We start from the raw sequence: 27,127 nt of genomic DNA on the forward strand, positions 1-27,127 counted from the left end.
GAGGCTGCAAGGCTATTCACTGCTATTGCACCTGGCCAACAAATGATTCCCATAAGCCACAGCAACGCGTGGCCAGGCAAAGCTAGTACTCCATAAATCCTTTTAAATTCAATGGGACACATACTCAGGTAAATTGGTAAAAGGATTTCTGTTATTTCCTACCAAAAATCATTGCTACATCTGGTTGAAGAACACTCCTATTAATATTTTTACCACTAAGTACCAAGTAGACAGAATTCAGTATCTTTTATGGTTTCAGGGCTTTTTGTGACATATGCACAACACTGTCAGGATGACTAATGAATTTCTGTTGGATAAATGCTCAATTTCTTTGCCCAACTCCTACAAATGTACATTGGCTTATTGCAGATCTTTGAGGCATATGACACATCTTGTTCATTCCTAGTCAGGATGAGGGTCTGCCTCCAGGGGCAAATCAAGAATGGGCAACTTGGAAGTCCCTAAACAGACTCAGAAGCGGAGTGGGCAGATCAAAAGACAACTTGGCAAGGTGGCACTACCTGGAAGAATCCTCCACCTTGTGTGACTGTGGAGCAGAACAAACAACTCCGCATAGGTATGCTTGCCCTCAATGTCCTGCCTCATGTACGGAGGAGAAGTTGTTTAAAGCTACGGACAATGCAGTCGCTGTTGCCCGCTTTTGGTCTAAAACTATTTAGCTGCTTTTGATTCCTTTATTTCATCACTTTTAAGCTTATTTATTATGCAATGCTTTTGACACAAAATAAAAAGGACGTTAATGTTCATTCTTACTGGTGCAATGAGCACCACTGTAAATTTTTGAGGGCTTTGAGGATAAATATTTCTCAGTAGTCACCACCAGAGTGTTTCATAAGTACATCAGACCCAATGTAGCAATTTTGTACACCAGTGGGTATTTAGGAATGAAGTAATAAAAATAATGGTGCGTATTTTTTATCCAACAGGGCTACACTGATGGATAGGTTACAAATCAGTACACTGTAGCTTTTGTTTAACAAATGTTATTATAATCCTAGTGGAACTCCAATAAAAAAAAAGTATGAATCAACAACAGCTATCTCATATTCTACTAATGTGTTTACCAGATTAACAAAACATTTTTTTCTGAAAAGAGCACCAGTCTTACACCCTTTTCTCAATTGTGGCAATGCATTTCCAGCAACAACAAAACCTCAAAACGTATAGTTTCCACAAAGTATTATTTTTCTAGATTAATTTTTCCTTCTCAACCGGTCCTCAGTTCAAGTAGCCTCTCTTGGCATGATGCAATAGTGATATTGGGCAATGTTCTGAAACCAGGTTGTTACAAGAATTCCGCAAAAATCACTTCAATGGCCTTAGGCAGCAACAACTGAAATTCATCCAAACAACTAGAGTTGGCTGAGACATCCCTTTTAATGCATCCATTCCCAATGTAGTGTCTGAATTAAAACCAGTGAGCAATTTTATATGTGAAGCATCATGCACAGCAGTCATGTGCGCATACCTTCACTGGTTTTGAGGCCACTATTTTCTCAGTTACTACTGATTCCAAGAGTCTGAGTACCCTAATGGCATGAGATCATGACAGATCTTGAAAGCCAAGCAGAGTCAACCCTGGTGTTGCAGAATTAATGCAGCCTGAGTCCACTTTAGCTGCCATGGCTCAATGCTATGTAATTATGGGAGGTGTAGTTTGGTGAGTTATCAGCACTATTTGCAGAGAAAGCAAAAATCTTTTAAACCTGCAAGTCCCATAGTTCCATAGTATTGAGCCTGAGAGCTAAAGTGTTGTCAAACTACACTAATTCTGCAATTTAGATTCATCCCTGGTTCCCTGGTTAGTGCTTGGATAGAAGGCCACCTGTACAAATACAGAAGTTATATTTCAGAGGAAGTACCTGGCATATCTCTTTTTGTGAATACAACTTTTGCTTAAGGGGTCATTTACACTGCCATGTAATCCAGAATATCAAAGTAGATAATCCACATTATCTGTTTTGAACAGTCCAGAAGGTTTTTATAATGTATTTTAATGATGTATTTTTATAGTTTTAATTGATTATATGTACTGTTTTTTGTTTTATTATTATGTTCTTGGCATGAAATGTTGCCAACTGTGTAAGCCGCCCTGAGTCCCCCCGGGTGAGAAGGGCGGGGTATAAATTCTGGAAATAAATAAAATAAATAAGAGCATCTACACCAGCATTCCTGCTGCCTCCCTTCTGGACTACAAGAACTTCTGCCTGAAGCTAGCTGTACCAGCACACTGTGCACAGCTCTTTACAATTACATGTTAAGTGTGGCCTTAATGTCTCATAATGTGTCTTTTGTGCTTTGTTTATTGAACATGCATTTTGCCCTTTATTATTTGTTTTTAATTCAATGTATAATGAAACCAGGGCAGCAATACAAGTTGTGCAGGCGGAGGGAGATATGGCGATGGCAGGGTCCCATGCCTCATAGAGGAAGGAGAGAAAGACATTTAATACCTATCCCACCTTCCAGTCACCCTGTCAGCCTGAAGAACTTGGAGAGTCAGTTGGACTACCCACAAAATCTCACCTTGCTCTTAAATAATGCTAGGCCAGTCAAGAATAAGACACACATAATCTATTATCTTTTCATGGATGAAGGGGCTGACCTGGCATGCCTCACTGAAATTTGGGCTGGGAGATTATAGTGCTCCAACCTGGGCCCAGGCCCTCCCAGCTGGGTACTGCGTCAGTGAGCAGGTGAGGGAAAGTGGTGGCGAGGGAGGAAAGACCATCTTAACCTACTAGAAAGATGAATCACATTGAGTGTGCACCTGACTCTGAAAACCAGGGATAGACTAGGGATTCTGTTAGGGTACCATCCCCCCCGCTGCCTAGCAGACTTCCTGGCTGAGCTCACAGAACTGGTCTCAGAGGTGTTTTGGGAGTCATCCAGACTTCTGCTTCTGGGTGACTTCAACATACCACTGAAGGCCAGTTTGTCAGGTACAGCTCGGTAGTTCATGGTATCCATGACAAACATGGGCCTATCCCAGCTGGTTTCAGGATCAATGCATGTGGCAGGTCATACACTTGATGCGATTTTCAGCTCACAACATATGGATCTGTGGGCAGAGGTGATTAATACCTCTGAGTTGTCATGGATTGATCACTTTCTGGTCAGGGCTAGTATCACAGCTACAACCTACCCCTGTAGGGATGGAGGATGCATTAAAATGGTCTGCCCTGGAAGGCTAATGGATCCTTTGAGATTCCAGGAGGCCTTAGAGGGTTCTATGGATGGCATCACTGATGATCCCTGGTCAATATGTGGTGTCAAAAACTAACCAGGGCTATTGACACGATCGCCCCCAAACGTCCTCTCTGACCCGCGACAAAACAGGCTCCCTGATATACAAAGACACTCAGGAAAATGAATGACAACTAGAGCACTTTTATGCAACAGGACATGTTATAGAGGCATCTTTGCTCCTATAAGGTGGCAATACTTGCAGCGAAGAAAGCTTTCTTTTCTGCATGCATTGCGTTTGTAGATTCACGTCCTGCTGAGCTGTTCAGAGTGGTGAGAGGCTTAACCCAGGTGCCCTCCACTCCAAACCAATTGCTAGAACCTTCAGTAGTTCACTTTTAACAACCATTTTGCAGATAAAATCTCTCACATAACAGCTGGCTTAGGTGATGTCATTGGAGCAAAGACCAACAACGAGGTATTCAGCAACTCTAAGTGGGATTACACTGGATCAGTTTCAATTGGTTGATGTTGATGCGGACAAGCTGATGGGGCAAATAAGGATGACAACCTGCCTTCCTGATCCCTGTCCATCTTGGCTGGCCGTCCAGGGAGGAGATGCAATTTGATCTCAAGTGCAACAAGTTATTAATGCATCTCTCAGGGAGGAAAACTTTCCAACCTGTTTTTAAAGCAGTAGTTAGACCACTGTTGAAAAAGACCTCCCTGGATGCACTGGACTTTAACAACTACAGACCAGTCTCTAACCTTCCTTCTTTGGGCAAGGTGATTGAGAAAGCAGTTGCCCTTCAACTCCAAGCAGTCTTGAATGACACATACTTGCTTGACTCACTTCAAACCAGTTTCAGAGCAGGATATGGAGTTGAGACTGCTATGGCCCGATCTCTTCGATCATCAGGGGAGGCCCTCATGTCGCCACTGCCTGTATCCCAGACCCGCCTTGTGGGAACAAGGGAGAGGGCCTTTTCTGCTGTGGCTCCCCGTTTGTGGAACTCACTGCCCATCGAAATCAGGCAAGCCCCCACTCTTTTAGCCTTCAGGAAAGATTTAAAAACCTGGCTTTTCCGATGTGCTTTCGGAGAGTAACTATTACACACTTCTTTTGTTACTCCCCCCAACATCTATCCTCTAGATTGTTTTTCTATCTTATGTCCCTGTTCCCCGTGGTTGTATTCTTATCCTTTTCTCACCCCAAGTTTTAACTAAGTGTCTCATGCGCCCCCCCTTTTATATTGTTTTTTTTATTTTGTGTTGCACTGTACATGATTATTTATTGTATTGTTTAATTGTATTATGATATGTTGTTTTTATATTTTGCTATATTGTACTGTTCTGGGCATGGCCCCATGTAAGCCGCCCCGAGTCCCCGTTGGGGAGATGGTGGCGGGGTATAAATAAAGTTTTATTATTATTATTATTATGGTTGCCTTAGTGGATGATCTCCATCTTAACACTGACAAGGAGAGTGTGTCCCTGTTGGTACTTCTAAACCCCTCAGCGGCCTTCGATACCATCAACCATGGTATCCTATTGGAATGCCTGGGGGTTTGGAAATTGGAAGCACTGTGCTGCCGTGGGTCTGATCATACCTCTTAGGCAGCTTCCAGATGGTGTCGCTTGGGGATAGCTGCTCCTCAAAAAGGAGCTATTATGTGGTGTCCCACAAGGTTCCATTCTATCTCCAATGCTCTTTAATATTTACATGAAGCCGCTGGGCGAGATCATCCGTAGACATGGAACAGGGTGCTATCAGTTTGCTGGTGACATCCAAATATATTTCTCCATGCCATCAAAAACAGCCTCAGCTAAGGATAGCATGTATTTTCTGAATTAGGGGCCTAAGTAACTCCTAAGAAATTCATGGGATCACCATAAATTGACAAGCAACTTGAAGGCACATGCAGAATGATTCCAATCAGCTCCACTAGATGTCAGTATGCAGAAGGTTTTAGTTCTTTTAGTTCCACAGAACTGCATTTAAAATGCATTCAATGAGTTTATTGAGTTTATACTGTCTGTCTTCTTCAGTGCCCACAATTTCCAACTAGTTAGTAATGACAGACATTCACAGTGAGGAGAAGCATCCTAGAGATATATTAGCTCCTCACATTTCTTCTCTGATGTAGAATTCAACCTACATTTTGAAGAATAATTGTTAGGGGTGATCAAAAAACTTCCAAAGATATTCTGAAAATCAGTTGGATCTGTCAGCACTGTGAAAATTGCCAAGTTCCTAAAATTTGCCAAGGTCCTGAATTTAACTGTGACAAAGAGATTTTTTCAAGACTAAGCTTTCACCTTTCACTGCTCAGAGAAGGAGATGCTTCTTTTTAAAATAAGAGTTAAGGTACAGTACTCGCATTGATCCATGGATACGTTGTCCCAGGTTTGGGGGGTTGGTTTTTGAACCAAAATTTCTAGACTTACACGTGAGTATATAGGGTAGCTGTCTTTTATTTAACTGGATTAAGTACATACCTAATTCAATTTTTTTTTCATTTAAATCAATCAATGCTGAATTTCATGTTAAATTCTGCGATCCTATACATCCTTACTTGGAAATATTTTACATTTATTTATTTATTTATTTAACTAGCTGTGCCCAGCCACGCCTTGCTGTGGTTTTTTGGATTTGTTTGTTGGCCAGGTGGATTAGCAGTGAATAGCCTTGCAGCCGCAAAGTATGGCAGTTTTCTTCCTATTGTAATCCTAGTTTGGTGAGCTGGAATACACTGAATAGTCTTGGTGTGGCAGGTATACATACTGTTATTAGTCACCTTGATTAGCATGTAATGGCCTTGCAGCTTCAAAGCCTGGCTGCCTTCTCCCTGGGGGAATCCTTTGTTTGGAGGTGCTAGCTGGCCCTAATTGAACCCCCTCCCTTCCTGTCCAGGGAGTTGAAGAAGGACCAGGAGAAGACAGGGCTCAGTGGAAGGCGCCTCCCCCAGGCTGCTGTAATCAATAGTAATGATATTTAGTAATAATATGAAGGATGTGGGTGGACTACAATTTCCCAAAAATTTTGGGTTAATTCCCCCAAAACTTCCCCAATATTCACAGTTGGCCGTGTTGGGTCTGTGTGCCAAGTTTGGTCGAGATCCATCACTTGCTGGGTTCAGTGTTCTCTGAATACAAGTGAACTACAATTCCCAGACCCCAAAATCATGCCAGTATTCACAGTTGGGCATGTTGAGTCTGTGTGCCAAGTTTGGTCCAGATGTAATGTTGGTTATCTTCAGTGCTCTCTGGATACAGGTGAAGTACAACTCCTGAAGTACAACTACCTCCAAACACCGCTACTATACCAAGTTGGCCGTGTTGGCTCTTGCACCGCATTTCATTGGGTTGTGTTATATGGGTCTACACTGCCTTATTATTATTATTATTATTATTATTATTATTATTATTATTATATAATGCGGTTTGAACAGCCTTGGACTGGTTTACATGGGTCTATGCTGACCATATAATTCAGTTTGAACTGCATTGGTCGTATATTTGCTTTCAATGGCTGCATTTCAATATTAATGTCTAGTCCAGGGATCCCCAAACCTTTTGAACAGGGGGCCAGTTCACGATCCTTCGGACCGTTGGAGGGCCGGACTATAGTTGGCCACCGAGCAATAATAATAATAATAATTATTATTATTGTAATAACAACAACAACAAAAACAACAACAACAACAACAACAACAACAACAACAATAATAAAGAGATTTGGAAGAGATCATTTGGGCCATTGAGTCCAATCCTCTTCTGCCTTTGTGCAGAATTATTATTATTATTATTATTATTATTATTATTATTATTAATAATAATAATAATAATACAGGGTTTTGGAACACAATACTCCTGACCTTACAATCATGTTAAAAAACAAAGTATGGAGTGTCGATGTTGAAATCCCAGGGGACAGCAGGATTGAGGAGAAACAACTGGAAAAGCTGGCACAATATGAGGATTTAAAGATCGAATTACAAAGACTCTGGCACAAGCCAGTCAAGGTGGTCCCAGTGGTGATCAGCACACTGGGTGCAGTGCCTAAAGACCTTGGCCTGCACTTAAACACAATCGGTGCTGACAAAATTACCACCTGCTAGCTGCAGAAGGCCACCTTACTGGGATCTGCCCGCATTATTCGCCGATACATCACACAGTCCTAGACACTTGGGAAATGTCTGGCGTGTGATCCAGTACAACAGCCAGCAGAGTGTCTGTTGTGAACTCATCTTGTTGTGTTACAAATAATAATAATAATAATAATAATAATAATAATAATAATAATAATAATAATAAGGGTTGTAAGAGAAGAAGAGACCCCTTGGGTCATTTAGCCCAACCCCCTTCTGCCCTTGTGCCATGGGGGCCGGATAAATGGCTTCGATGGGCCGCATCCGGCCCCCGGGCCTTAGTTTGGGACCCCTGGTCTAGTCCATAAAGGGTTATGTGATGGCATAGTATGGGGCATAGCATTAATACAAACTTTCAAGCAACCAGAGACGACTCTCAGTTATCCGGCATTGACCACTCCCCAAGGGTGCCGGTTAAATGAGAGTCGACTGTCATAGCATTAATACAAACTCTCAAGCAACCAGAGATGACTCTCAGTTATGTGGCATTGACCACTCCCCACAGGTGCCGGTTAAATGAGAGTCAACTGTCATAGCATTAATACAAACTCTCAAGCAACCAGAGACGATTCTCAGTTATCCGACATCAACCACTCCACACGGGTGCCGGTTAATTGAGAGTCGACTGTCATAGCATTAATACAAACTCTCAAGCAACCAGAGACGACTCTGAGTTATCCGTCATCGACCGCTCCCCACGGGTACCGGTTAAATGAGAGTCGACTGTCATATTATTAATACATACTCTCAAGCAACCAGAGATGAGTCTCTAATGTTCTGACCATTTCTAATTTAAACTAAACAGCGAAACTGAGGCCCTGGGCTGAGTGGGTTGCTAGGAGACCAAGTGGGCAGAAATTAGCCCTCTAACTGGCAGCTATTGGATAAAAACAACTATTCCTTTCTCTCTAATTTGGACTTCATTTTTCTTTTCTTTTTGTTGTATCAACCTAGAGGCGTGGATGATGGGTCGTGTTGTCAAATTTTGGGGTTGGGGGGCCTGTAGTTTTGCTGTGTTGTCCAGTGCCCTGATTCCATCACTCTTTTGTATACGTATATAGATTTATTTATCTGCTGCTCTCATTGTATTCATTAGTATTTATTTTTCAGAATATATGATTGTGTTATTGCTGTGGCAGGGTCAAATCCCGTTATCTTTTTTAACAAAACAACAACAAAAACGGATTTTCAAAGTACTGAATCTCATCTATGGATGAGATTTATGTTATAATAGTGTAATAATTATCTAAAACCACAGAATAAAACCCTTGCAAGAGCTACATTTTCCCCATGTTTTGTTCCAAATATCTCCAAGTAATTATATATTTTCTTAGAAGATTTAGCTCTGCATTATATACTCATTTAACTCATATTTGTTCCTCAGTGAAAGGCAGTCTTTGAAAACTGGCCTTGACCTGCATCACAACAGAAATTTTTAAAAAGTAAATCTTAAAGATAAAGGTGAAGATTTTCCCCGGACTTTAAGTCTAGTTGTATCCGACTCTGCTCATCTCCATTTCTAAGCTGAAGAGCAGGCATTGTCCATAGATACCTCCAAGGTCATGTGGCTGGCATGCCTGCATGGCATGCCGTTACCTCCCCGCCTGAGTGGTACCCATTGATCTACTCACATTTGCATGTTTTTGAACTGCTAGGTTGGCAGAAGCTTGGGTTAACAGTGGGAGCTCACCTATTCCCCAAATTCGAACTGCAGACCTTTCTGTCAGCAAGTTCAGCAGTTCAGTGGCACACTGCACCATTGGGGGCTCCTCAAAAAGTAAATAATAGAGCCCAGTAAATTTTACTTTGAGGTATTGACATGTTATTTGGGGCAATTTTACCACTAGATGTCAGTATAGGTATGCCATATTTCATATTCTATCAATTTTAAGATGTATTTTCTAGATTAGCATTTCATAATTGGGAAAAGTGTGCTTTATTTCCAAGACAGTTTGGATTGAACTTCCAGAGAGCTTTCTCACTTAATGAATCTGCAAATGTCTGTGGGCCAAACTAATCTGATGAAATCTGAGGCTCCTTATAATGCAGTTTCTAGGGTTACACATGAGTATATAGGGTAGTTGTTTTTTTTATTTATTTATTTAACTTGATTACATATCTAGTTCATTTTTTTTCATTTAAACCAACCAGTGCTAAATTTTCTGCTAAATGCTACAGTCATATACTTCCTTACTTGGAAGTATAAGTATATTCATTACTCATTAATATTTATTTTTGAGAATATGTGATTATGTTGTAGCTGCAATTTCAAACTGCATCATACGGCAGTATAGATTGTAGAGGTAATGCTGTTGAGGGCCACTTTAACTGCCAAGGCTCAACGGTATGCAGAGCCGGCCCTAGGTATTTTTCAAGTGTAGGCGAACAGAATTTTGGCACCCCCCCCCCCCAAACCAATCACTGAAAAATAAAAGCGTTGGATAAGCGAAAATATTGGATAATAAGGAGGGATTAAGGAAAAGCCTATTAAACATCAAATTACATTAAGATTTTACAAATTAAGCACCAAAACATAATGTTTTACAAGAAATCAACAGAAAAAGCAGTTTCGACTGCGCCCCCGTATGTTTTGCGCCCCAAGCGACCGCTTAATTTGCCTCATTGTTGGACCGACTCTGAGGGTATGGAATCATGGGAGTTGCAGTTTTTAAAGCACCAGTACTCCATGGCAGAGAAGACCTTGTGCCACCACATGCCCTAATCAATGTAGACAGGGGAACCCTATCATTCTTTCTGTAGGAGAAAACACTATCTGCTGTATCCTCCATATCTCTGGGAGAATGAATTCACTAATTTGTGGGTCTAGTTTCCTAATAAATCCATTTGTATCATAGTACCAGTTTGAGTAATGCTTTCTGTTGAAATAAATTTTCATCATGAGCATATTCCATCCTTTATTAATGTAAATGTTATTTCCAATACAGATGCATCAGTAAACTTAAGAACACAAGGCAAAATGAAATCAAGAAATTGGCAGTCCTTCTTATCTCCCTCCCCAATGAGGTATGCAAAAACTAGTTAAGGCAAATCCATATAACAACACATGAACGCCTGAATCCTTCCAGGAATAAGGCTATTTCAGAACAAGTCTCCCAGATAATTAAATCAGTCTATCAGAAGCACATTGGCTACCTTTTGCCTACTAATCCCATAATCATAGAAAGCTCAAGGTAGTTGGTCCCTTTTTAACTTAAAGGGAAATCACATCAATTCTGGCAGGATGATGGTATGCTTAAGGGGAAAGGGAAGGTAGGGAAAAGCTCCGTTTTATTACGGAATGGAGTTAGATTGAACTCTTCTGAACGCTTCCCAGTGTAATCTGTTTTTTTAGTGATTGTACAACTTTTACCACTAGAGGACGCCAGCTTTCTAAACAACAGCTGTACGTCCATTGTTAGATAATGAGATTTTTCCTTCTTTTAAAAAAACTGTCAAAGCCATTGAGAAGGAGAGTTTAAAATGTATTGGTCAGGACTTTACAAGAGGGATGCTGTTTTTTAATGATTAGACAACATTTAACATTAGAGGAAGCAGTTTTTCTAAATATGGTCTGAGGACATCCATTGTTTTGATTCATTTCATAGGATCTGTAGGAAAAGTAGATTCTCTTCTTATAAACACAATATTTGTATCTAAACAGATAAAATGGGTGGCTCTGTCCCTTTCCCAGCTTCCTCAGAGCCCTTCCAGAAGCGCCCTATATCGCAGGATGTGATCCCAGGTTTTCTGTTTATCCCTGATTATCTGGCAGTGGAGACTCAGATAATTCAGTTTAAAGCAGAAAACCTGGGATCAGATCCTAAGATATGGGGACTGTCTGGAAGGGCCCTCAGTCAAGGAGGACATGAGACAATCTGGTTTCACTTGCCTCACATCTCTCCCAATCACAGAAAACTTCTCGCCTGAAATTTGGCCCACATCTATGGCAGGCATCCGCCGAGGTTGTGAGGTCTGTTGGAAATTAGGCAAGAGGGGTTTGTTGTCGAAGGCTCTGTGGAATGTCCAGGGTGGGAGAAGGGACTCTTGTTTGTTAGAGGCAAGTGTGAATGTGGCAATTAATCACCTTGATTAGAATTTAATGGTCTGCAGTTTCAAGGCCTGCTTGATTCCTGCCTGTGGGAATCCTTTGTTGGGAGGTGTTAGCTGGCCCTAATTGTTTCATGTCTGGAATTCCCCTGTTTTCAGAGTGTGGTTCTTTATTTACTGTCCTGATTTTAGAGTTTTTAAATACTGGTAGACATATTTTGTTCATGTTCATGGTTTCCTCCTTTCTGTTGAAATTGTCTGCATGCTTGTGGATTTCAATGGCTTCTCTGTGTAGTCTGATATGGTGGCTGTTAGAGTGGTCCAGCATTTCTGTTTTCTCAAATAATATGCTGTGTCCAGGTTGGTTCATCAAGTGCTCTGCTCTGGCTGACTTCTCTGGTTGAGTTAGTCTGCATTGCCTTTCATGTTCTTTGATTCGTGTTTGGGCAATGCTGCATTTGGTGGTCCCTATGTAGACTTGTCCACAGCTGCATGGGATACCGTGATATGGCAGAGATGAGAGGAACCATCTTGTCCTTTGCTGAATGTAGAATTTGTTGGATTTTCTTAGTGGGTCTGTAAATAGTTTGTAGGTTGTGTTTTTTCATCAACTTCCCTATGCGGTCAGTGGTTCCCTTGATGTGTGGTAAGAACACTTTGCCTCTGGGTTACATCAAAAAGGTCATCCTGTGTTCCTTGATATGGCCTGCAACACCACTCTTTCATCAAAAGGGTCATCCCGTGTCACCATGAGAACTTGCACTTTAATGCTTGCCATTACAGCTGATGGAGGGAAGTTACCACTTTACATCATTTTAAAGAGGAAAACAATGCCTAAGGGAGTACAATTTCCCAGTGGGATTCCTGTATGAGTGCAGGCAAAGGGTTGGATGGACTTTGAACTCATGGTGGATTGGATTAAAACTGAGTGGAACAGAAGGCCAGAAGCACTAATGAATCAAACGCTCTGCTTGTTTGGGGCACTTGAGCAAGAAACAAGAGCTAGTCATTTCTGGTGGCTTCACATCTATCTTGCAGTCAATGGATGTAGCAGTGAACAACCTCTTTAAAGACCACTTGCTCCGTTTCTATAATATTTGGGAGCAAGGAGTGAATAAGATTAATTTTTTTATTTACATACGTACTTATTTCCCAACGACGCTCCATGCAGTCATGTCAGCCACATGACCTGGAGATGTCTATGGACAACGCCGGCTCCGGCTTAGAAATGGAGATGAGCATCAACCCCCAGAGTCGGTCACGACTGGACTTAACGTCAGGGGAAACCTTTACCTTTACCTTTTATTTATTTCCTTCCTTCAGATTATGTCTGCCTTTACTATTTCTCAGATGTGGACAAACAGAACACGTGATGAATTGGCATTTGGTATGCCTATGGTTTGAGAAGAGCCCAGATATCATTCAAGTGACTGCTACTTTTGTATAGTGAAACGGTCAGGATATAACAAGAAAAATAAATGTAAAATAGAGTATCCTAGTCTACCATCAGGTTTAACATTCCAGGAAAAGCTATAAACATAATGTTTTACCTTAATATGTATGTTTGGTAGCAGAACTTTACTACTTGTATATAATTTGATTTGCAGTAACAATATATAGCATTTGTATGAATAAAATAACTCTAAATAAAAAGTATATTCAGGTAATTTTTCTTTATTTTCCTTTATATGTACATTTTGTATGAATTTTGGGACAAAAGAAAAGTATATGCAGAATTTTACAAACCATTGTCTACATAACCTTGTACTTGACTCAGTCAGCGGATCTATTGGACACGCACTTTAAAGTTGTAACCATCACTTTCTTTCAAAGATGTGATATATCTGGAGTAGATTCCATCATTTTTCATAATATCAGCACCTTAATAGAAAATATTAACAATTACCACATAAAACAAGCATCTTAATGCATTTTTTTCAAGTCCCCGCCCTACCCCTGCAAAAGAATATGATGGAGACAGTTTCATTTTCATGGGAATAGATTATGTTTGCTTCAGACAGTGATTTTATTTATTCATTTATCCTATTTATATCCTGCCTTTCTCTACCCCAAAGGGAACTCAAGGCATCTTACATATGGCAATAATTTAATGCCTTAAAACACATACAAACATTAAGATTAAAATGAATTAAATTAAAATTAATACATGTTAAAATTTAAAACCTTACATTATATATTGAAATCACACCATCCAGAAATTGTAGTCCAAGGCTGTTCCGTGGTCATTGCACATATTCCAAATCTATAATTGCACTTTGCTATACATTTTGATTATACGTTGTTATTAACAAACTTGTGCACTAATATATGTAACTATCATTACCACTTTGCAGGTCTGCAAGGTATAGAACCTGCTAGACCAAACACAGCCAACTTGCATATAGTGCAACTTACTATGCGCTCAACACATTCCCTGCTTCAACAGACCTATACAATTAAATACAATTTCTTAACTTTAGGTTAATTGGTGACATCTTCCAACATTTTACAGATTACAATATGGACATTCTTGGGTGGTGCTAGTAGCAGGAATCGACAGTAGCTGGTAGAAAATGAAAGGGCCAATCCAGATTCAAATGTTTTAGAAGTAGAAAATAGTAACAGCACAATTCAGACGTAAAAGACACCACACAGGACAAATTAAGCCAACACACACAGTGAGGTAAAAATCACTTGACAGTATCAGATGCTGAACATCCATTGAGAAGGATAGGATATGCCCAATGAGTTTGAAATTATTTTTTTACTAGTTTAGCTCTTTATTGTTCCTTTACATATTTGTATTATATATATTAATACATACATCTAATTGTAAAGTGACCTATGTATGATACCATGAAAGAGTTAAATGTTACTATCACAAAATGCATACACTTGATAAATCTCAAAAACACCAACCATAGCAAATGACCACTAACACCAATAACAACAACAACAACAACAACTTTATTTTTAACCTGCCCTATCTCCTGAGTAAATGAAGAGTTAATAAGACTCACTGCCAACAGAAGTTCCTGTCCCATTGTCAACCAAATAGCAGGACTTTCCCTAAACATCTCAAAAATCCCAAACATTTCCATTGTATGAAGATTCTCAATCAGCTTTGTATGGGGAGGGAGGGGAATATTTGCCAGAAACCCTGAAGAGTCACTGCTGGTACTATTGGGCTACATGGGCCAATCTTTATATGTACATACAATTTGAAAACTATGCATATAAATGAATTTTGAACTGCATTTGTTTTAAAATAAACTTACCTCTACCATCATCAAAGAGCTCTACTTCTATAGACTGTCCAGAGGATATTTCAACTGTGGCTACAACACTTGCACCAACAACAGGCAAAAACCCTTGACTGACTTCTGTGTAAATGATAAATGGATTAGGATACATGTTGATATCTCTGTTCATGTAGGACTTCACAGTTGCTGGAGGTACAGTGGAAGATGCTGCTCTGGTGGTGACTGTCATTGAAATGGCTTGAACTGCTGAATGCATATTCTGAATTGAATAAATCCAATCTCCTGCCTGCAAATCAAATTTGAAAAAAAAAAAAAAGTTTGAAAAGTGAATGTGTGGATTTTTTCCCCCAAACTAAAGTAGCACAGCCATCTGGGCATATAAGGACTCAAATAATACGCAAAAGATTGTAATCTTCTTGGTATAAGACTGTGGTCCTCAGTGATATTTATTTCTTGGGAGGTTTATGCTGTCCCTACTCTTTATGATTTAAACTGAACTACTAACTTACTTACTTAGGCGATCCCTCGTAGTTCGAGGATGATGGTCCTCCATTTCTGTTATCTTGGGGATGGATCCGTAGATGGCTGAAGAGACCTATTCTTGATCTGCATGTTCTCCCGCAGTGAGGACATTGGTTTCCAGGTGGAAGGCGGTCTCGGTCAGGGTTGGCTTGACGGGCCTGCCTCTTGGCACATTTCTCCCTTAAGCCCTCCATTCGTGCCTCTTCGAACTCCACAGCATTGCTGGTCACAGCTGACCTCCAATTAGAGTGCTCAAGGGCCAGGGCTTTCCAGTTCTCAGTGTCTATTGCCACAGTTTTTTTTTTTTTACTAAACTAGATATATCGTACTTGACCTCTCTCACTGCTCTTCTGCAATGTAATCTTTGTATTTCCTTATTTCAAGTAATTGCAAGAGTAGTATGTTAATGCAGAATTTTTTTCTTTAAATGCCTTGATATTGGGTTCAGTCTTCTAGGGCACCATATCAGGATGGTGTTTCAGTGCCAGGATTTCTATGAGACCCGTGTCTCATTAAAACTGTGAGTGGAACAAGGAGATCTCTTACTCAATTCCCTTTTGAATTAGCATTAGCGTCAGAACCTTTCCTGGCCTATTGTCCTCTTGTTTTGAACTAAAATATCCCTTATATATAGAAAGATAATGTGATGGGAGTTATAGGGAAGAACTTAGGAAGAACATCAACTTGGGGAAGGTGACATCAGGCTGGAGGAAAGTGAACACAGATCTCAGGGAGGTAGCGGTTTTGATGGGTCTCTGCCACACACCTTCAGTCGGTTTCATGAATATTTTTAGAGATTTAGGTTCAAATCTGTTGTTAAATGGGGTGGGGGAAGCTAAATAGTCATATTGATATTAATCTCACTTACTTGCAGGGGAAGGCCAAATTACTTTCACCATTCCTTATCACTAAAACATGTCTAATGAACAAGACATTAACAAGTACAATGTCTACATGGTATTTGTTCTCCTTCTATGTATTCAGTGTATCTCATTCCAAAGTCTAGGGTACATTATAGATAGGATGCTGCCTATCATCTGTCCTAGAACAAAAGATCTCTTAAGATTTGTTAGTGCTTGATCGGTAAGTACACAACTTGTGATAAGTCCCTGGGAGAGTAAACTATAAAGGGGCTTGCTGGTTCAATTTTTGCCAGTTCTTTAAGAGGGCTCAGCACCCTTAGCATAGTCTTGGGGAAAGCTAAAGCCCACCTCCCTCACCCTGTTCTAGGCTCCATGGCTCATGGCCTACTAGCAGCTTCAGCTGATGCACTAGCTGCACCCCTTCCTGCACTTCTGTAATGTGCTGTACCAAGATAAGAAATTTCAGTTAATTCAAAAATGACAGCCAGATTGGTTATGACTACATCTAGGAGTGAGCTTTTTACACAATACTAAAATCACTCTTCTGGTTGCCAATTAGTTTCTGGGCAAAGTACAAGGTACAGAGGACCTTTTCATCGGCTGCCCCAAGGCTCTGGAATGACCTGCTGGTAGAACTCGCACAGCTACATCAGCTGTCGGAATTTAAAAACCATCTAAAAATACATATCTTTTGGCAGGTCTACCCAGACAGTCCTTAACTATGAAGCTTAAACTCATGTCCTTTGTTTGATGTCTGTTTTGTGTATTTTAATACGCATCTTAAGAAATGCAGTTTTAATGTGGACCTTTTATAGAAATACGTATATTGTTGAATTTTTGCAATGTTTGTATTTTTAAATTGTGTTGTAACCCGCCTCAAGCCCCAGGGAGAGGTGGGTAAGAAATAAAATTGCTGTTGCTGTTGTGGTTGTTGTTTTTCATTACCTTGAAAGCCCTATATGGTTTGGGTCTAGATTACCTACGGAATCGCTTTCTCTCATATAATCCACCCTTTATACTCAGGTCCTCTGAGAGATGCTTATTGCTTACTCCAACCAGCCATTACTCAACTGGCAACTGGTACCCAGAAGAGCTTTCCATCAGCCACCCCTAAACTGTAGAATGATCTGCTAGAAGAGCTTTGACAGCTAAATGAGAATTTATACACAACTGAAGACCCATATCTTCCGGCAATCTTACCAATCAATTTTAAACTATGAATTTTAAATTTATGTTTTATTAGTATTGTTGCTTTCATCTATATATTTTAATGTTTAACTTTGTTTTAGCTTTATATTTTAACTATGTTGACTTCACCTCAAGCTGTGAGGAGTGGCAGGTAGCAAATTATAATATTTATTTATTTATTTATTTATTTCTCTTCTCTGCATAGGAAAATGAAAGGTGTGACAACTGCTACAAAAGACAGCACCTGAAATTTCTGGAATAATTACTTTTGAGAAAATTCCAGAAGCAAGCAAAACAGAGCTGCATGGTTCTTCTCAGTTACAAAATCGAATATGCTCTTTTAGTTTCTCTGACACTGTTTGTTGCAAGTCCAGCAACACCATAAAACAGTCATATGCTTGTTTACTGAAAGAAACAAGCACATTATTTATGTGTGCAACATTATATACATAGAACATAAAGAAATTTCATTTTTGTTACCTCTGCAGTTCCAGCAATCTTGAGTCGAGCTGTTCGGAGGTTGTTGTTTTCCATGACAAAGTTATTTTGAGTATATGTTTTTCCTTTGGGATCTCTCAGAATAATTCCTGGTGGAGTCATGCTCACATTCCATGTAACTAAGAAGAAAGTGTCATTTCCCACAGTTCTATCAATGGATACAGTACCATCCAGCCAATCAAAACGACGGACACTCCTTCCTTCACTTTCAAGCTGTTGGGAAATTTTAAAAGAATACTTTGATGCTGAAGAAAAATACATAAATATCCTATTAAAAAGAACTAAATTTAAAACAACTAATTTTAGCACTGTTGTAAATACAGTAGAGTCTCACTTATCCAACATAAACGGGCCGTCAGAACATTGGATAAGTGAAAATGTTGGATAATAAGGAGGGATTAAGGAAAAGCCTATTAAACATCAAATTACATTATGATTTTACAAATTAAGCACCAAAGCACCATGTTTTACAAGAAATTGACAGAAAAAGCAGTTCAATATACAGTAACGTTATGTAGTAATGACTGTATTTATGAATTTAGCACCAAGACATCACAATGTATTGAAAACATTGACTATAAAAACATTGACTACTAAAAAATTGACCTCAAATAAAGATAGAATTGCATATAATGAACTTACAGTAACAACATTGTTGGAAGTTAAATCTGTAAAAATTTCAGTCCTTGCTGCCTAGAGAAACAACTGTGGATCTGGGAGGGAGGCAGACTGCATTGGGTAATCCAGAATGTTGGATAAGCAAAAGTTGGATAAGCAAGACTCTACTGTAGATTTATCTTCTGTTGTGCTGATAAAACTGCTCCAAATATATCGTACTTCAACATATGTTTCCCAGAATCCCTTACCAGCCAATATTTCTTGTTATTATGTAAGTGTTTTATTAGTTTTTATCTGGGATGTGAAGATCTGTCCATTTCATTTTTGTATTTTTTCCCCGGAGAATTGTCCCAGTGTTCTCACCCTATTCCAATTTTCATCCTAGGTTGGTGGACCTCACTCCCCACACTCCAGGCATTTGAGTATCTCTGTTTGTACATCTCTTTACTAATGCATTAAAAAAATAACCCTTGACTATGAGTTTGTACATATTTGCCAATATGCATTATTCATTTTTAATTATAAATACTGTATTTTTAAAATGTATGCATGCTTTTTTGCATTTTTTTCTTTACAGATCACATGCTGTGGTAATGTACGAGCTTATTTTTTAGATAAGATGTTCTTTTGTAACTCACATTATTGTATTTTGTAGAAAATGTGGGGTTTTTTTTAGAGAAATGCAAACTTAGCTTTCCCATCCCTAGTTCCTGATAGAGTTGTAATTGTTAACCTGTCATGTGCAATTATAAATAAATAAAATATGGACTAGTGAGAGAAGGAAATGTCACTTCTAGCAGCACTTCCAAGCAATTTTGCAAGCAATGATTTAAACTGCTTAATTAACAGAGTATGCAAAACTCGAATAAATGGTTGCAAATCCAATCCAGCACTACAAACATAATCAACAACAAAATACTGTTGAAATGGACCAGTGAACATTATAATTGATTGCCTGAGATCCTGGACAATTGGAAAGACAAGGGCATGATTCGAAATGAGCTACCTAACTTCTTAATTAAATTGTGTCTCCTGGCCTGACCCATCAGTACTAATTTACTGGGCAGCAGCCATTGCAAGTGACTGAACTCTGTTGTCTTGTAGATCAGGAAGCAGCATATTGATGCTTCTACCTCCTCTCATTAACAACAGTCATAAATATAATCTCTGTTCCAATTTCTCCTTGCACCAAAGATCATTTGTGGGGCGACATGGAAACATCACTCTGCTGGTGTCCTGATCAGAGGAGAACAGTCCTCCATCAATTACAAGGATTTATCCCGAGTTAGGTAGAATTCCGGGCTTTAATGATCCCTACATATTCCCAGCAGTAGTAGCAGCATATTAGTTTTATTTCTATCATGCCTTTCGCCCCATAGGTATTCAAGGCAACTAAAAAATGAACACATGTAATAAAAATTTTAAATAATACAGATACAAAACTTTAAAAAAAACAATTAAACATTACATTATTGAATAAGTAAAGATTGTGGATCCATAACAGTTAGAGATATATAACTCTATTGTTACACATTTGTAACTGCAATGATGAATTTCAGCCATGGATCTTTTTCATATTGCTTTTTAAAATCAAAACCTACATCAGTTACAAGCAGTAAACAAAAATGCACTATATGCACTGGGCTCTATTTTAAAATGGCAATACGATTTATATTGTGAACCCCTTATTGATCCCAAATCTTTGACATTCAAACCTGAATGAGTTGTTGAGAAATAGTAGTACCAGCTCCTGAGGAAATTCCAGTGAAAGCATCTATAAGACCATTACTGTCCAAACTGTCGGTAGCAAAAAACTTCAAACCTCCTGAAACATGATTTGGAAAAATGAGTACAGATATTTCTCATTGCAATAGATTTATTTGTGTGTTATATGTTTTGTGATACTACCAAGTATTCATGGAGGGTTGCACAAATAATGACACTTTTTAGTGTTAGAATCATCTCTATAAGAAAATACCGGACAATTGACCATTCTGATCAATTTTAAAATATACCTGTTTTAGAAAACAAAAATCCATGTTTACAAGACCCATTCGCCCTATACTAATCACTGCTGGTATAGGGCAAATGGGTTTTGTAAAAATGGATTTTTGTTTTCTAAATAAGGTATATTTTAAAATTGATTAAACAGTCAATTGTCAGATATTTTCTTTTACAGTTGACTGGGTTTTCATGGGATTTAAATATAGCTGTAGATTTGTTAGAAAAATGGTATGACAGATGTTACCTAGTCTCTCAGAACATTGTTGGGTTAAAGGCTATGGCAATAAACCATGTCCACAAGTTCATTAACCTACTAATAAGTGACAGAACATGGAGAATAGACAAATAGCTCATCACAATAACATAATAATCACAGAACCCATATCTGCAGTTTCACTGCAGGGGTAAAATGATTCATCTAGGAATTTGATAGGTCCTTCAAATGGTTCTATGGGATGCTTCTTCTGGTGATTATCATAGAGTTATGTTAGAAGACCTAGCAGATTCCTAGAGATGAATCTCTATGATCTTCAACACAACTGTATGGTATGCTGGATCTAGAAGTCAGGTAATGTGTTTGGTCATACCTGTGGTTTCAAGTAACTACTCTTTGTCCAGGATCATGTTCCCCCATGTTTACAAGGGGCTTACTGTATATTATTCTTTGAAAGACCAATTGACAAATTTTGAATATTTGTTCTTGGTCAAGGGATCAACATGGTCACTTGATGCAGTGCTGATCCTCCCTTGAGGGCAAAGCAAAAAGGGTAACCAATGGTGTGCATGTGCCCCATTCCTGGCTATACTCACTTTGCTGCAACTGAGTGACCCCACACTAGCTGCCCACCTGCTCTCCAACCCATTCTGAGGCAGAGGGTCACCAGATCCTATGGCAAGAAACTGCTGGCTCTGAGGAAAGGTTGTGTCAGAGCCAAGGATTTGCGACTATTGTCATTAATAAGAGGGGGTAACATTGGTAGTGCTGATGGATGATGGTTGGTGGATGTAAGAGGTGTGGGATTTTGGGTTTGGCAGTAATCTTACTTAAGTATACTTTGTTTGAAACAAAGAGTTTCAAGAGTTATGAAATTAGATTGCTTTAATTAAATCACAGCAAAATTTAACCAGAGTTCATAGGCATGGGTGACTTGCAAAATAGCATTGGCTATTTAACACTATGGCTATTTCCTATCTTGAGACCAACATTTATTGTGATGCTCAACACAAAGAAGTGGGGGAGACTAGAAGATACCTTATGAACTGACATTATTTTAGATTTTTGGTATAATAGGTGTAGACCAAACATCTATTTTCATGACTAATACTACCACCATTTATTTACTTATGTCCACCCTTTTTTTCACAAACCTGGATTCAAGGTAGTTTACAAAACCTACAGCAGATCAGATAAAAGCACACAAAATATCCTAGGTAAATATGTATTTAAAACATTGTTAAAATGTGATTGAATTAGCTGTAAAATTCAATCCAATACAAAAACAAAAGATTTTAAAAAATCAGTGTAAAGGTAAATTATTAAAAATATTTTAGTTATTTTCTAAAAGGTTGTTGGAAAAATTACCTTTGACATGTTGGCAGAACAGCAAGAAGGGGGACATATTAGGTTTCTTTGGGGAAGGAATTCCAAAACCTGTTCTTTAGACAGATAAAGTTTTTGAGCACTTTTATAAGCCTGCCTTATATAGAGCATGGGTGAATCTACACTGACCTATTATACTGGGGTTGATACAGTACGATGTATGCATGATCGGCCCCTTACCATCCCCTCCCACCTTTTGTGTTATGGCAGTCCCTAGCATGGGTCCTACCTGTCAACCGTTGCCTGCAGAGACATCAACCAGGGCAACAGGGTGGAGAGAAGGAATCGCTTACTTCTCTCCCCTATCCATGATCGTCTGATCACCCTGGCCAGCATCATTGCAGATGACGGCCAACAAGTAGAACTTATGTCACAGCTAGTAACTGCTATAACATGGTAAATAGGAGGGGATGGTATATACCATCCTATGTTCTTGGGCTGCCTGAACCTGGGAAATATGGGATAGTAGTGAGAGTTATGGTGGGTTCTGGAGCATAACTGGCCAGTGGCCACAACTGTTCAGATGGATTCAAAGTTAGGGGATACTTTGGTTAGCATGGGGCAAAGACATGTTAAGATGGGCTCAGGCTGTGGTGCAGGCTGGAGAGCAGCTGTAATGAATCACTGCAATGAATCACTCTGACCAGGAGGGCCTGAGTTCGAGGCCCACTCGAAGCCTATGTTTGTTTGTCTTTGTTCTATGTTAAAAGGCATTGAATGTTTGCCTATATGTGTAATGTGATCCACCCTGAGTCCCCTTCGGGGTGAGAAGGGTGGAATATAAATGCTGTAAAATAAATAAATAAATAAATAAATAAATAAATAAATAAGATGGCCTTGCCTATGTTATCCCAGATATGAGGACTTTGGCTCATTTGTTCCAGCCCTGTTCTGACCTGGTCAGTGTAGATGTGCCCCATGTTGTAATGTTCTAAATGGGATATAATGAAGGTGTGTTTCACTGTAACCAAGGGTGTATCTATACTGTAGAATTAGTGATAATGCAACTTTAACTGTCATGGGCCAATGCTATAGAATAATAGGAGCTGAGGTTTGGTGAGATACCAGCACTCTTTGGGAGAGAAGGCTAAAGATCTTCTAAAACGACTACTCCCATCATTCCATAGCATTGAGTCATGGTAGTTACTTGGTGTCAAACTGCATTCTACAGAGCAGATGAACTCCAGATCAACATTTCTAGGAACAGCTAAAGCTGACATATCTGTGTAAATGTATTGTTGGTCACCACAGAAACCCAGGCATCAATGGTCAAGTTGACTTCAGGACTACACTCACTGCGAACTTGCACCTTCAGGGAGAATTCCTATTTCCAGGTCTGCCTTTTGATTAATCAGAAACATGTATGTTTTGTCTGAATTAAGGTTTTATTTATATGATTTAAAAAGAAAAACCCACCATCTTAGAACAAAAATGATGTCATCAAAAGTAGGGGAAAAGGAGAATTAGATTTGCTTGTTTTCAATATACTGGTGACATCAAATGCACAAGCTTTAGACTCTACTTTGGATCTCATCCTTGGGGGGAAATGGGGTATAAATTCAACAAATAAATTAGTAATAATAAAATAAATAATATTTGATTGCAAACCTGTCATGTCTGCTAACTTTTCTAATTCTATTGGTGCATTTGGCCCCAAGGCAATGGTGTGAACTACTGAGCCACTTTTTGCCACTTCTGCAAAACAAGTTCTTAAAGTTGAGTCTTCACCAGCTACCAGGAGGACAATTTCACAACCTTCAGAACTTGAATACTTTTGTAAAAATACCTATAATAGAGAGAAAACATGTGTTTTAAGTTACCAGAATGTAAAAATTATGGAACATTGTTCAAATTATGGGGGGGGGGGGGACTCTACAAATCTGCACAACAGAATAGGAAATCGCAGTCCTGGCCTAACAAGCTGATGGAGCCCTCAAGATAGGTCACTTTCCACCTCTTTTAGGAAAGGAAAATGAGTAATAACTGGAACCTCAAGAATTGATTGTCATATCTGTTTCTTAGTTGATTTCATTATAGCCTTGCATTCTCATATCAGAGGAAGTGAAGCCAACTCCTGACTCATTCAAGGATAAAATATTGGCATGAATATGAACAGATTTATTCCCTCCCTTCCTTGTTCTGTCCCAATGAATAACAATCTGTGGAACTATAACTGGGAAGGAAAAAAAATCAAGAATCATTTCACATTACACAACTGTAGCACTACCATTCTATTTTAACTGCCATGATTGCATCCCAAGGAATCCTATCCTATATGTCTTGTAGTTTGAGGAGACACATTGGCTAAAAATGCTGGGATTCCATTGGATGATGCTGAGAGTTAAAGTAGAATTATCATTCTATTATTGGGTAATGTGAAAAAGAACCTAAATCTGGCCCCTCATGGCAATATTTTTCATTGGGTCAGGTTGAACCACACCCTTTTGAAAAGTGAGGCAACCACCTCAGATGAAATGTTGGAGAAAGAAGAAATATTCTTTTTGGGTCCCACCAGAAATGTCCTCAGTTTGAGGACAAAATATGTCCATGCCACATGGTCTGCTCTCCATTGCCTAAGATGCTAGCTTCTCTTAAGTGCAGAACAGGACACTACCATTGCCACCCTTGAGAAAAGATTCATATGCCAATCTTGCCAGCTTTGCAACAAAACTGGATGAAGATGCTGTCTTGTTCTTTGCATCAGGCATAACAAAGTATTAGGCCAGTCCTGTTGACTTTTAAGCCTTAGCAAAATAATTATTTCCTCTAAAAGTAATACCCAAACATCCAAGAGATAACCTAGTTTATTTGGCCACTCAGGCATGTAGCTCAGTGGGTGAATCTATGATAATTACTCTCTCAGTATACTTTCTACTACTCAAGTTGTGAAGTAAGCAGGGTAGTGAAGATCTATGTGTACTACCTTGAGTCTACTATAGTTGAGATATAACTATGTATAGGAAACAAATACACTAGGTTGCTCATATCGGAGGATACCAAGAATACCATTTGGTGGCAGTATAGAACGTTTAATCCACATTGTTGTAAAGTGGGCCAGCGCAGGCTTTTCAAAACCGGTGCCAGTGATTCAGTCTTTTCATATCTTTGTTTCAGGTTTTGGAACACTATTGTGTAGCTGCTGTACATATATTTCTTTCTCATTTTGCTTATTTTCAAATTGCCATCTGTGCGCGCTGAACTAGATCCAACTCTCTGCTTGTATTAAAGGAATATAAGAGTTCACAAAATGGCATGTGTGAAGTGCTACTTCCCACCAGTGACAATAAAGATGCTTCCACTAGTTGCCCATGGTATTTATATCACTATTTTTTACACTGAATTCATCATTAAAACTGTGTAGGGCCAGATGGACAAAAATAATACTTCTGTTAGAATACTTGGAAAATGTGATTTCGATGTAACCAAAGAGGAGGTGATGTTTGGGATGCCTAACGACAGAATAATAATGGTCTTTTAATTGCAATCTATAATAAGAATATGGAACCATGCTTATATAGACTATCATCTTTAAAATCAGATCAGATTCCAGGTCATCAGGAAATAAGATGTATGTGCAGCCAGTTACCTTTGACTACAAATTATCTTCACATCGATCATTGCAAGTTACAAGAGCACTATCAATAAATAGTGGAAAGGGAATGCAGGTACAGGCAGTCTCCAAGTTACAAACAAGAAAGGTTATGTAGGTTTCTTCTTAAGTTGAATATCTATGTAAGTTGGAACAGGTACATTTTTAAGTGTACCTCCAGCCAAATGTGTGTGTGTGTTTTGGATAGCATAGGGAAGGGTTAACACTCCTGTGGTATTTGTTTTGCTGCCTGTGACACTGTGTAGAAAATTTCACCTCACTTTCTGTTTCTGTGATAAATTGATTTTGAAATATTTGGGTTGTTGGTGGAAACTAGGATTGGTGAGAATGCCTTTTCCCCATGATAAGTCTTTCAAGAGTGGATTTTCCTTCCGAGGGCCTTCCACACAGCCCTATATTTCAGAATGTCAAGGCAGAATATCCCACAATATCTGCTTTGAACTGAGATATATGAGTTCACACTACCATGTATTCCAGTTCAAAGCAGATAATGTGGGATTTTATTCAGCTGTGTGGAAGGGGCCTTAGAGATAGATTTTTCTCACATCTGTTGTCTCACCCTCATTCTTAACCATGAGCCATTTGTAAGTTGGATGTTTATAACTTGTGAACTGCCTGTATTGGGCAAAATATAAATGACAACTTTCAACTGTTTCTTTCTTCTTCTTCTTTTAAGGGGAGGAGACATTTATACATAGTGTGTTTTACTGAGATACTGGTATACCAGCAGTTCATACTGAGTCTGGACTTTTTTGTCAGTCCAAGTGAAACAGAAGTAAGTAGATCATCCCAAAGAAAGTTTGAATTCCTAGGCAACCAAGGAAGATCACATCGTCGAAATTAGGCAAGTAATGTGATAGTACTAAACCACAGAAATGCTCTTGTTTTGGTTGGCAAGATGTTTTTCATTTCTGTAACAGTGCTCGGTCATTTTTTGATGTTGCCCCCTTTATAAATTAAATTTCTTTATGATTTTCTTCAGAGCTGTGGCATAACTTTCCCCTGTTCTCTGAAAAAGACAGCAAACATGCTGTGCACTTCTACAGCAGACCTAAACCAAAATATTTTTTTATCTTGTGTGTCCTACCATTCCAGCTACAAATGAATTGGTTTTTTTCTATACCAGTAATGGGCCAGCATCCTCCCCTGCACCTTAATACAGCCAGCTAGTTTAGCTAAAGCAGACTTTTATTATTATTATTATTATTATTATTATTATTATTATTATTATTATTATGTTGTTGTTGTTGTTGTTGTTGTTGTTTTTGTTGCTGTTTTTATGTATTGTTGTTTTATTGTTATTATTATTCCTTCCCTGTTTCTCCCTATGGATTGAGGTGGGAAACAACAGATTAAAATACGGTAACATATATCACCAATTAAAAATACATTATCAGGTTGAAGAGCATAACATCAGTTAAAATAACACTTATTATAAGGAAACAATTCATAATTTAAAAGCCCATAATGTAAACATCATCTGGATAAACCTGCTGGTAGGGATTGGTGTTTAGTGCTGTTTTAAACAGCTAAGAGCATACTTAACTGCCAAGTGT

The 27,127-nt window shown here is 38.9% G+C and overlaps 1 protein-coding gene and 1 long non-coding RNA gene across 2 annotated transcripts in view; one reads left to right on the top strand and one right to left on the bottom strand.

Moving 5' to 3' along the window:
* Window positions 1–19,142, top strand: LOC134298330 (uncharacterized). The gene is made up of 2 exons (XR_010005341.1): window positions 1–577; window positions 17,447–19,142. It is a non-coding gene; the product is annotated as an uncharacterized LOC134298330 (long non-coding RNA).
* Window positions 13,064–27,127, bottom strand: part of LOC100556386 (calcium-activated chloride channel regulator 3A-1) — a 27,640-nt gene continuing 13,576 nt past the window's right edge. The window contains exons 8-12 of the mRNA XM_062978050.1: window positions 23,570–23,747; window positions 20,073–20,182; window positions 17,722–17,952; window positions 14,684–14,954; window positions 13,064–13,286 (exon numbers count right to left, since the gene is read on the bottom strand). Coding sequence (XP_062834120.1) covers window positions 13,192–13,286; window positions 14,684–14,954; window positions 17,722–17,952; window positions 20,073–20,182; window positions 23,570–23,747 — 885 coding nt within the window. The 3' untranslated portion in view covers window positions 13,064–13,191. The remainder of the gene's footprint in view (window positions 13,287–14,683; window positions 14,955–17,721; window positions 17,953–20,072; window positions 20,183–23,569; window positions 23,748–27,127) is intronic.

Source organism: Anolis carolinensis, chromosome 4 (assembly GCF_035594765.1).
Source record: "Anolis carolinensis isolate JA03-04 chromosome 4, rAnoCar3.1.pri, whole genome shotgun sequence".
In the NCBI taxonomy this organism is placed as follows: domain Eukaryota; kingdom Metazoa; phylum Chordata; class Lepidosauria; order Squamata; family Dactyloidae; genus Anolis; species Anolis carolinensis.